General features: G+C 39.7%; 1 protein-coding gene across 3 annotated transcripts in view; it reads left to right on the forward strand.

The window, feature by feature from the left end:
- The window catches only part of CCDC14 (coiled-coil domain containing 14), a 25,395-nt gene extending 18,242 nt beyond the window's left edge, over window positions 1-7,153 (forward strand). For all 3 annotated transcript variants that reach the window (XM_061609060.1, XM_061609059.1, XM_061609062.1), the window contains exons 11-13: window positions 769-978; window positions 1,067-1,199; window positions 5,933-7,153. In XM_061609060.1, the coding sequence (XP_061465044.1) occupies window positions 769-978; window positions 1,067-1,199; window positions 5,933-6,914 (1,325 nt within the window). In that variant the 3' untranslated portion in view covers window positions 6,915-7,153. The remainder of the gene's footprint in view (window positions 1-768; window positions 979-1,066; window positions 1,200-5,932) is intronic.
- Window positions 7,154-12,828: the final 5,675 nt, after the last annotated feature.

The following is a 12,828-nucleotide window of genomic DNA, read 5'->3' on the forward strand; positions in this document are numbered from 1 at the left end:
ATATTTTAGTTAGTAGATCAGCAATTTCACATTTGAGTTCTTTGAGAACTCTCGGGTGGATGCCATCCGGGCCCGGTGATTTGTCAGTTTTTATATTGTCCATTAAGCCTAGAACTTCCTCTCTCGTTACCACTATTTGTCTCAGTTCCTCAGAATCCCTTCCTGCAAATGTTAGTTCAGGTTCAAGGATCTGCCCTATATCTTCCACTGTGAAGACAGATGCAAAGAATTCATTTAGCTTCTCTGCAATCTCCTTATCGTTCTTTAGTACACCTTTGACTCCCTTATCATCCAAGGGTCCAATCGCCTCCCTTGATGGTCTCCTGCTTTGAATGTATTTATAGAATTTTTTGTTGTTGGTTTTTATGTTCTTAGCAATGTGCTCCTCAAATTCTTTTTTAGCATCCCTTATGTATGTGATTGTGTGGAGAATGGTAGGTGAACCAGTTAGTATATGCAATGAGTTGTCTCCATGATTGTAGTTGCTGCTTCCTAAGCAAACTCCAGCCATGAAGGCATCTTGAATTTGGCCTCGAAGAAAATGGAAAGCCATAGTGCAGCTATTGTAGAACAGCTCTTGGGTGTTCCCATAAGGAGGTGTTGCAACGTTCTTCTCCAACTAAAACTTCTAAAAGGTCTCCAAGGGCAGCCCCAGGCAAACTGTATTGTAGTAATAAATCCTATGGTATGACACCTGTGTTTTAGTAGATATAAATGTTTGTTGGAAATGAACTTGCCTTTTTAAATGCTGTGTGTTTCCTCCCACAGTTTTCTCCCTCCAGTCTTTGAATATGACACTGCAGAGCCAATTGAATGAATCTATAAAAAGCAATGAGTTGCTGCAGAATAAAAATGAAGAGTTCATACAAATGTTACAAAGCCAAAAAGAAGAAAATAAAAGGCTGAGCAGAATAATGTATGAGAGAGAGCAAGAACAGAGACAGCAGTATGATATTGACTCAACAAAGCTCAAAATTGGTGTGTACACTGGAACACTTACTTTCTGGATTAGTATTTGTTTGTTTAATATAAAAATTAAAATGTACACTTTATTAACGTGTTTCAGAAGCAGATGAGATGTTGACCAACATGAAGAGCTTACAGTACAAGTTAGAAGCTGTTGAGAGAGAGAACCAGATCTTGGGCATAACACTGCGTCAGCGAGATGCAGAAGTGAATAGATTGCGCGAATTGGCTCGGTAATTATTTCATTTGTCTCACCTTTCCACCAAATAATGCAAATAAATACTGTTAGGTAATGTTGCCCTTTATTTATTTTCTCTCTAACTTTCGTTCAGTGCAGTTAGCAAAAATTTTAGGTCCAATACAGATATGTAGAATAAACAGCTGAAGACTGCTGAGTACGTTCAGTTGAAAGCTATGATAAACTTAAAGTTCAAAAAAATCCAACTTGGGAGAAGTTACTATATTGGAAAATGGCAGGTTTCTTTCCATTCAGCTAAAACAGGGTGGGGAACCTTTCTGGCTCTATAGGCCAGGTCCTTATCAGGATCTAGACTCGTGAGCCAAATTTGACTGGTGGTGGTGGGGCTGTCCACCTGTCAATTATCTGACATCATAATGAAGTCCTAAAATTGAGTCTTCAAAGCACATAGCACAGCCAGTCTAGTATGCTTTGGTTCTACCACCATCAGTTGCTGAACGGTAGAACCGAAGCCTGTTTTCCCTTGCCAATGAACAATCAGGAGTGTACTTTAAGGCTCTTAATTGTGCGTTAGTAGCTTGCATCTCAACCTGCCCCACACCCAACATCACAGATGATGTCCAGTGTGGAGCAGGTGGCCATGTTTCGGGGGAAATGGCCTTGCAGGCCAAATTTGAATCCCTGCCGGGCCATGTTCAGACTGTGTGTTGAGATTCCCCACCCCTGATCTAAAAGCACCTATATCTCTGAAATTAATGAGCCAATTTGAACATTTTTGCACTCAAAATTGTCATAAGATCTTGCAGAATAATTTCAAGTGGGAGTTTTAAACTTAGGATTTTGGGGGGCTTGCCATATGTTTCTCATGTTGATTAAGGGAACAACATTCAGCTTTTTATTCTAAATGTCTGAATCAAACACTAATTTCACTGGAAACAATAGAAACAAATTTCTGTCACTGTTAGGAAAGAATATCTTGGTCTTGTGACTTTGTTTTCAAAGAGAAAATAATTATAGAAACAACATACCATGCAAGTAATTTTGGCAATTAGCTGAAATTTAGTGTGCTAAACTTGATTGGCTTGCGGCTAGCATCCAGGTGGTTAATCATCTTGGATTTTCTTAGATTCACCCTCTAGAATGCTGCCTAGAGGGGGAGTTCAGTGGATATACAGAAAGCCAGGGGGAAAAAGATAACATCCTTCGTTCTACAGTGAATGGCTTTGGAGAATCTTTCTTGCTACTTGTTAGAAGAGTCCAATTTATTCTCTCAAGGGGGTGACACTGTAATTATGGAGGAGTGGCAAAGGAAGAGGCAAGGGGCTCAACTTAGCCAAGTCTCTGTTTACTTATCTCCAGTTCCAATCAGACATCTGGAAGCAATCTCCCCTTATCTTACTTCATCTACTTACAAAATGCTGTTTAATAGGATATTGCTTGAAGAGGGCACAATTGTTCCTAGAGCAAGTAGCCATATATAAGACGTTTAATGAGGTTTAACTGATGGTTTGTCAGATTTATTTAGTTGAATGTCAAGTGTTACCCTGTGAGTATGGAACTTAGCCACCAGATGGTGGCAGTGATTCATGTACTGCATTGAAACCTGTTTTGCTGGAGAGAAGCAAAATGAACACTTACAATTTCCATTGTGAATGAAAGTCATTGTATTTTGTTTTTTAGCTCTTGCTTTCTCTTGTTGCTTTACTTAATCTAGTTGTGGGTCACTACAACACATAGAAGTAGACTTTCACACGGTAGCCCAGACTAGATGAGGACTCGTGTACAAAATGGTTCTTGTATTCAAGGCTATTCACCTGATTTAAAAAGTTGGGACTGATCCCACTGAGTCTGTTTAAAAAACTTAAACTTTGATCCCTCAGTTATTCAGGAAGGGAAGCAGAAGGGCTCACTTTAGTATGCACTTGCTAGGCCTCTCCTCTTCTTTGCCCTCCTGCCCCAAGAGCTAATTCTTAGGACTTCTTCTTTTTTTAAAGTACTCTCAGTGCAGCACTTTGGATTCAGGTTTTAATGTTGGTGGCATCACTGTGAGTGTTCTGGGGCAGTGATGCAGAGTTCAGAAAATACATTCACTAACAGGCAAAAAAACCCTTGGGGTTTAAGAACGTACCTATAGCTAACAGATATTTCTATCAAACTTTCAAAAGAAGGGAAATTGAGCAGCTATAGTGAATGCACCAGGGGAGCAGGAGACGTGACCTCCTCTGAGATACTGTACTGCCCTACACATTTGTAAAAATGCAAACACAATATGTTGCTACTTAAGCAATGAATCTAGCTGTTGGAAAAAACAAACTTGGCCTGCCAAAGATGCATGTGTGCAACCTGCTATGCTTAAACCACTTCACTTAAGGAAAGGTGGGCATGGTCAATTAAAAACATAGAGCACACCTAGAAATTTGCTAGAATGTATTTAGCCTCCCTCTGTTTTATCTCGTACAAACTGAGACACTCCTCATGTGCACTGGAGACTATTGTGCAGAATAGTCTGCCATTATTCCACAATTGTTTTTGGAGTTTTTTTAGTGTAAATTTTGCAGAGTGTTGCTATACTTCGCATATACACAGAAACAGAAGCAAACGAAAATGATTTACTATAGGAAACTTCATTAAAATTGCAAAGTAAATCACACATGTAAATGACTATCTGAACTATATCAACTGTCTTAATAATGTTGCTTCCTCCCTGCTAAAACAAGATCAGCAAGTACATGTCTTTTTTCTGTTATTTGGGCTGCTTGCAGGTGTGGCCGCCACTCACTATATGCTCAGAGGCACAGGTTATGAAATTCTTCCAAGCTACACAGGAAGTGAATTGGACTGTGAGAGACCAACCCAAATTATGTTTGCATTTTGACAAATTTGAAGGGCAGTCCAGTATCTCAGAGTGGAGGTCAGGTCTCCTGCTCCCCTGGTGCATTCACTATAGTTGCCCAGTTTCCCTTCTTTTTAAAGTTTGATAGCAATATCTGTTGGCTATCGGTATGTTCTTAAACCGCACGATTATTTTGCCTATTAGTAAATGTTCCTGCTTTTTAATCCGTGCTGAGAGTTTCTAGGAGAGGCCCTGTTCCCCTCACAGAGCTACAGCCCCAAAAAAGGGGCTGACTGTTAAACTGCTCTGGCCACTGGAGCTCTGTCAGGGGAATAGGAGTCTCCTAACAATTCTCAGCACCCTTCACAAACTACACTTCCCAGGATTCTTTCAGGAAGCCATGACTGTCTAAAGTGAAATAAAGGTCTGGCATGGGTGTGGCCTCCTGATTAGCCAAGCCAAACAGCTGTGAGTCTGGATTTTAGAACACTGACAGTTGGTTCTTACTGAGCATCCCTGATGTTATAATAGACGTCAGTGTTCAATTTCTTAAACTAATTAAAAATCACCCATGCATTTTTTAAAACTTTTAAACTGCAGAAACTGAAGGTCAGAGTATGGGGCAAGGTCAGTAATAACATTACAGGTACTCTGTGAACATGGCTGATTTTTAATTAATTTCAACCAATTTTGAGATTACTGACAGAAGAAAAATCCAACAGGTCTGGATTTTTCCCCTCTTGTTTTACACTGTGAACTCTCGATTCTCTCTGACTGTTGGGTGTGTCATCATGAAAACTTAGAGGGCTTTAAGCAAGTGTTTCTGAGTTCAGGACTGTAAGTTTTGTAAGGTTTTCTTTTGAAATGTGCTTATGGGAAGCAAAAGAATGGCATGAGAGGGTAGTTTCAATGTAGCAATGCGGAATGCAAAAAATCCATGCTGGCTATGGTATACAGCCGCTCTCATGGCTCTCATCAAAGTTCCTAGTGTTCTGTTCATAATAATGGGCAGAGTGGGGGGTCCCTCCCTCCCTCTCCTCACAGACAAACATTGCACTGTGTTATGAATGGGTGTGTGTGTCTCAGTAGAGACTTTCTTTTCTCAGTTCTATGTTGTGTGTATGGGGGGGGGAGCAGATTTCATCCTTTCCAGGAGAGTGTCTAAGTACAGCATTAGTTCTTAAAGACTGAAAGGTCGTTGTTCACTTATCTTCACTTTCTCCCACTTCATCTCCTTGGGGACTGAAGGGGGGGGGACATGGATCACTAGTTTTTGGGAGGTACAGATTTGTTCCTTCTCCCAGCACTGTTCTTGACTTCAGCTTATTTGCTTTTGGCCTATGCAGCTTGATGTAAGCCAATGACAAGTGGGGGAAGCTGTGGTTTTTATGTAGACCCACTTAAGGTGCCATTTCTTGAGATCCCTTCACTCACCATCTCTCTCAACTGGGTCTTTATCATTTGGCATCCTCCCTCCCACATGGTTATGGCCTTTCTTTACAAACAGAAAATATTCATTTTTCTTTTTACTTTTGCAGAAATAGTTTAAATGTTTTTGCCATTTTATAAAACCATTAGATAGTGTTCTACTTCCACATAATGGTAGTTCATAAGTTTAAATTTCAATTACATTTTGTTCTTCTGAAGCTCAGTACAAGTATGACTAAACAGTATTATTTATTGCTGTACTGTACAGAAGCATTTCATTGTGTCAAACTGGACATATAGATGCCTCAAGATGGGCTGAATGATGAAAGTAGTACAGGATCTTATTGCTGTCTGGTCAGATGTAATTAAACTCCAATTGAGTTTAATGAGGTGCCCTCCCAGTGAGTACAGGATTGCAGCCAAAGCCTAACTTCTTGAGAAAGTGACGTGATCTTGGCTTCTCTCATATTTGTTGTCCTATTAAACTACTGAATTGTTCTCAACAGGGCTCTGCAAGGGAGTATGTCCAAACTTCTCTCAGACCTCACTGTGGACACTACTAAACCAAAACAGGAAATAAGTCTGTCAAAAGCACTCTTGGAAATTCATGAGAAACGGCTGCAGCCAGACACATACCCCCTAAGTGACACCATAATGAGCTACCTCAAAAAACTAGAAACCAATCCTCTTCTGATAAATGCAGAGCCTCTCTTACCAAAAGGTGAGATTAAAGAACCAAATCAAGGATATGACATGAAGGCAGCTGAACAGTCTCCTCAAAAGAGTCCTGTTGCTGCAGAAGCAATAGTGGCTCCAAAAAACTTTACTACCTTTCTGAAGCCTGACATTGAAGCAGCCAGCAGCTCAAGTACTTTAGTAGAAGGGCATGAACCGGATGAGACTATTTACATTCCACTGAGTAGCAGTCCATCTCAGAAACCAGCAGCAGCAACTGAAAGGACAGAAACACAGTATAAAGTTCCCAAAAAATTGGACTGTGACTTTGGGTTGGCTAATTCCAAGCAGCTAAGTAGATATGGAATGTTGGGCAATGTAAAGGTTTTTGATAAATTGTATGGTAGCTTTAATCCAAAAAAGACTGTGGAAAATAAATCTGAAAGCATGGGGAAGATAGCAAAGCTGGAGGGGGAGAGGCTCCAAATGCAGCCAAAAGAGATAGCAAATGAAGCTCCTCAAATGATTTTGGACGTCCCAGACAGACTTCAGCCTGATAAATTCTTTTTTGCTCCTATTTCATATCAGAAAGGAAACACGCAGAAGAAAGGCACTGGCATTTCTGTTCCTGACTCCAGTTTCTCAACTTTTGACTGGATGTCAGGAAAATCTGAATGGACTATATCTTCCTTTTCAACATTCACATCTAGAGATGAAGAAGACTTTAAAAATGGTCTAGCGACCTTAGATGCTAATATAGCTAGACTGCAAAAGACTTTGCAGAATAGTTTGAAAAAAACAGTGAGTCCTTAATGCTGTTGTTCAGAATAAGCTGGGGAAAGGCTTTTCTTGAAATCTGATTCTTTATAGCATCTTTGTACTGTATAACTGACTGTCTTCCAAATTGTTGCTGTAAAATTCAACTTACTACCTTATGGATAAATTAAAGGGCTGTGAAATCAAGAGTAAATCTGAAATACACCTGTAAATTTTAATTTTAGAATGTAAAGAAATGTAACATTGGCAATAAATGAAATATGTTAATAAACAGATAGAACCTATTTTTCTATGGGCTTTCCTTACTGATGACCTTTAATCTAAAAACCATCTGAAGCTTGATCTCTCTCTGATGCATACAGAAGGCAGCATCACACCTTTTGTTCAGTAGTAATCCACAAGCTTAATGGAGTAGATATCAAAACAAAAATTTAATTTTGCAGCCTGTTACTTAAAAATTAATCTGGCTGATAAATGTGCTGGTTAGTAAGTAAACTCTTGTCCTGCCATATCCTGACTCAGCCTCTATAAGCATCCTTGTTTGTTCACCCCACATCATTGATGCCATCAACACAGAAGCCCCTCTTGCTAGATTGAAAGGTATCTGCTTGCTTTTTCAGTGGCTGTTAACTTATTAAAGTTGTGACTAAGCTTCTGTTTATGCATGCAGCTCTAAATAACTATCTGTGCCATTTTCCCCAAAATTCTCATTGCAAACATGTACAGCCATGTTGCTCTTAAACCACAGAGAACACAACAAAAACAGTAGAAAGAACAGTACCCTGCCCAGGACTTTATGTTAACTAAGGTGCATCTTTTCAACTCAAGGGCTGAGTCCTAGAATGTTCATGTGTTGAGAATATGCAGAATGCATTTATTTCCTTCTTTGTGGATAACATCTGCTCTCCACACATAGAATTAATCCCCTTACCAGCTGCTCTTGGTCAAAGTCCCACCAAAGATTCTTGAGCAGCAAAGGGATAGGAAGATGGGTCCTGTTAAGGATTAGTAGCTCATTAATTAACAAACCAGACAGTAGCAACAAACTGATAGTTCTCATAATGGAGATAAGCAATGGGGTCCCCTAAGGATATATGTATTGGGAGTCAGTTACTTAGTTTGTTCTTAAATAGGAGTGGGCCATGTGCTGGCCAAGTTGTGGATGATCGGGCCTGTGCTAGCCAGCCTTCTGACTGTTCCTGGAAACCACATTTACTACTTTCATATTTTTTCCCTTGGGAAGAAAGGGAACAGAGGAATTTGGGAGGCTACTCCAGTGCTTAAAGTCTAACACAACCTTAACTTTTTGAACAACCTATTGAAGTTGAGATGTTCAGCTTGAACCCTACTCATTTTGGGGGGCCAAGCAAGTAGGTGCTCACCTATGCCTAGGAGGGTGAAAGGTAAACAGAACAGTGTTGAAACTTTGATATGTCTCCTAATATAATAAATCTGGTACCATCAACTTCCAGCAGGTCCAAACACAAGCATCTTCCATTTACTTTGACTATTAACTTGTCCAGTTTAATAATTTACAATGTTGCTTTGTATGTCTCCCAAAATGTGGGCTATTTCAAATGAGTTGATTTTTCTCTTCTGCTTTTTTCACTGTCCAGCTTTCACATTCACAGAGATTGGGAATACCATAGTCTGAATGATCCTGACTTTAGTGTTCAGTGATACATCTTTGCATTTGAGGACCTTTTCTAGTTCTCTCATAGATGCCCTCCCCAGTCCTAGCCTTCTTCTGATTTCTTGACTATTGTCTCCATTTTGGTTAATGACTGTGCCGAGGTATTGATAATCCTTGACAAGTTCAATGTCCTCATTGTCAACTTTAAAGTTACATACATCTGTTGTCATTACTTGTCTTTTTGATGTTCAGCTGTAGTCCTACTTTTGTGCTTTCCTCTTTAACTTTGATCAGCATTCGTTTCAAATCATTACTGGTTTCTGCTAGTAGTATGGTATCGTCTGCATATCTTAAATTATTGATATTTCTCCCTCCAATTTTCACACCTCCTTCATCTTGGTCCAGTCCTGCTTTCCGTATATGTTCTGCATATAGATTAAACAAATAGGGTGATAAAATACACCCCTGTCTCAGTTCCTCCATATCTATCCTTAAAGTAGCCTCTTGTCCAGAGTATAGGTTGCGCATCAGGACAATCAGACCCTGTGGCACCCACATTTCTTGTAAAGCATTCCATAGTTTTCCATGATCTATACAGTCAAAGGCTTTGCTGTAATCTATAAAGCACAGGGTGATTTTCTTCTGAAATTCCTTGGTCCATTCCAGTATCCAATGTATGTTTGCGATATGATCTCTGGTGCCTCTTCCCTTTCTAAATCCAGCTTGGACGTCTGGCATTTCTCACTCCATATATAGTAAGAGCCTCTGTCGTAGAATCTTGAGCACTACTTTACTTGCATGGGATGTTAAGGCAATAGTTTGATAATTACTGCATTCCCTGGGATCCCCTTTCTTTGGAATTGGGATATATATTGAATGCTTCCAGTCTGTGGGCCATTGTTTAGTTTTCCATATTTGTTGACAAATTTTGTCAAAATTTGGACAGATTCAGTCTCAGTAGCTTGTAGCAATTCTGTTGGTATGCCATCTGTTCCTGGTGATTTGTTTCTTCCAAGTATTTTAAGAGCAGCTTTCGCCTCACATTCTAAAATTTCTGGTTCGTCCTCATATGGTTTTTCCATGAATGAATCTGTCATCCTTGCATCTCTTTTATACAGTTCTTCAGTGTATTGTTCCCATTTTTTATTTCATCTCGGTGAGTCAGTGTGTTCCCCTGTTGATTATTCAACATTCCTACTCTTGGTTTAAATTTCCCTTTCATTTCTCTAATCTTTTGGAATAGGGCTCTTGTTTTTCCCTTTTTGTTGTCCTCTTCTATTTCTATACAATAACTATTGTAATAGTTGGTCCCTACGTACTAGTTGCTGTATTCTTGCACTTAGGGTTCTGACCGTGTTTCTATCTCTTCTTGCTTTTGCTTCCTTCTCTCTTTAACCATTTTAAGAGTTTCTTCAGTCATCCATTGAGGTCTTTCTTTTTAACTAGAGGTATTATTTTTTTTGCATTCTTCCCTGATAATGTCTCTGACTTCAGTCCATAGTTCTTCTGGTTCTCTGTCAACTAAGTTTAAAGCCTCAAATCTGTTCCTTATTTGATCTTTATATCTTTCTGGGATGTGATTTAAATTGTATTTTGGCATTATGAGTGCTTTGTTCTTCTTCTTTAGCTTTACTCTGATTTTCAATATGACCAGTTCATGATCTGTACCGCAGTCTGCTCCTCGTCTTGTTTTCACAGAAAGTATGGAACTTCTCCATCTTCTGTTTCCAATTATATAATCAATCTGACTCCTATATTGATCATTTGGTGATGTCCATGTGTACAGTCATCTTTTCAGTTGCTCAAAAAATGTGTTTGCAAGAAACAAATTATTGGCTTCACAGAATTCAATAAATCTCCTGCTTCATTTCTGTTTCCTAAGCCCCATTTCCCCACAATTCCTAGTTCTTCTCTGTTACCTACTTTTGCATTCCAGTCCCCCATAATTATCAGCACATTTTGTTTTGGTGTGTGATCAATTTCCTCCTGTAATTCTGCGTAAAATCTCTCCAATTCCTCCTCTTCTGCATTTGCTGTTGGAGCGTAAGCTTGGATGATGGTTATGTTAATACGTTGCCCATTTAATCTCATATCACTCGCTCAGAGCTTGTGCTGTAGCTCCTAATTGCTTTTGCTACATCACTTCTCACTATTAAAGGAACCCCTTCTTAATTTCTCATTTCCTGCATAAAATATTTTGTAGTTGCCTGATTGAAAATGTCCCATTCCCGTCCATTTTAATTCACTCACGCCATATTGTAATGTTGATATGTTCCATTTCTTGCTTGACCATTTCTAACTTTCCCTGGTTCATGCTTCTCACATTCCATGTTCCTGGTTCATGCTTCTCACATTCCATGTTCCTATCGTGTGCGTCGTACAACTCCAGACTCTCCTTTTGCATCTGTGCGCATCAGTCTCTGGGCTTTCTTTCGGCTTTGAGCCAGCTGTGCTATTAGTCACAGCACTACTCATAGTTATCCTTTGTTCTTCCCCAGTAGCTCAGTGAGTGCCTTCTGACCTGGGGGTCTCATCTTCCAGCACTATCTTGTGTTTTGATACTATGATACTATGAATACTATGAACAGAGTATTTTGGATACTCTGTTCATAGGGTTTTTGTGGTAAGAGGTATTCAGAGGTGGTTTACCATTGCCTTCCTCTGAGTCCGGATGCATTTTAGTCTGGTGTCTCAGCTTTGACCATTCCGCCAGGGGTGCCCCTGCTAGGAGTCTAGCCTCTTGGTCTAGACTCCTGACAGCATTGCTCTCAGCTTCTTCAACACTCTCAAACTTCATCACCACGTTAAGGTGTGCATCCTAGAGGGGGTTATACCTTAGTATAACCAATTGCATTAAAAACCAGTTTGCTCACACTGCATGTAACTTTAGCATGTAACCTCCTGCCCCAGTTCCAGTTAGTTTTTTAAATTGGACCCACAATTTTTCCAGCATCTTCCAAGTTATTTATTTATCCTTCCTGTACTAGATGCAGAAGTAGAAGATCAGGGCCAGCCATGCCATACAGCAGAGTGAAGCAACCTGGTTCTAGTAGCACCATAAGGGAGATAGGTATGGACAGAATTTTAAAATGTTTGCTCTGGTGGGCATCATTTGGGCTCTGAATCTGATTGTGGAACAATTGACTTGCAACCTAGGTTTGGGTCATGCTGGGGAGACTAACCTATGGCAGGAGAACAAAATCCTGTTTGCTGAATCTTTTGGCAGCTTTCAGAGTCCTTGTGATGTTTCATGTTACAATATTTTGGAATGGGTTTGTATTAGCGTAAATATGGTTTGGAGAGAGTAGGGTGAGGTGCAAGTGAGTTAGAATGTTGAAGAGTGCTTTGTGCTTATGAGTGAATGGGGGGGTGTCTATGCGAGAGTTGTCAGGCAAAGATCTTGAGGGAGAGAGGGTTGGATTTTGAAGGAGGTGTGTAGAATAAAGGGCGGTATAAAAGCACAATAAATAAATAAATAAATAAAATAAATAGAATAGGTAAGATTGTATTCTTATTCTCTGAGGAGATTGACAAGCATAAAATAAGTGAAACCAGTGAATATCATCTTGTAGCCTCGTGCTTTCAGAACCTAAAGATTGAGTAAACTTGTTTATATTTATTACATCTGTTAATACATGCCTGATTCTTGGTCTAGTTACCACAGAGAACAGGTTTTAGGGTGGCTGGTGACAAAGCTACCACAGTAGGTTGGCATAAGGTAAATAAGGGTGGATGCAATTATTTGGCAGCAGAATACCTAGTAGAGAGAAACAATTGCTGGTATTAGAAGAATGACCCATAGCCAGGATCTTTAGAGGCTATAAAATATCCAGAGGGGTTGAGCCTTACCGTTGCCAGGGATAGTTTGTAAGCAAAATCTGGGGGCAAGAGAACAAGGTCCCTAGAAACAGCTTTGTTTTACTCTTAGTGTGTGATAAAAGTATCTCTATCTGTGCAAGGCAGAGTGTGGGCAGGAGATACAGTCCTCAACTATGGTATTTTTCTGAATTGCTTCTCTGGATTTTATTTAAGGAATTAAAACAACCAGGGCACTTTTGTAGATACATAATTTTTAAAGTAGCATAACAAAAATGACAATCTGAAACTGGTGGTTTTTCTCCTAACTTGTGGGCAGATGATATGTGGAGACTTCTGCATTACACTATGACTTTATACAGAAAAGTCAGGGGGTTCTATTCTGTCCCTCAAGCTATTTCATTGTGTAACCACATGTAAGTTGTTGAGGCTGAAAGGCCAGCATGTTGTTAACACTAGGTCTAAAACCTGTCATCAACAGTAAGTATAGTAGCAGTCCAT

Source organism: Rhineura floridana, chromosome 2 (genome assembly GCF_030035675.1).
Source record: "Rhineura floridana isolate rRhiFlo1 chromosome 2, rRhiFlo1.hap2, whole genome shotgun sequence".
In the NCBI taxonomy this organism is placed as follows: Eukaryota; Metazoa; Chordata; class Lepidosauria; order Squamata; family Rhineuridae; genus Rhineura; species Rhineura floridana.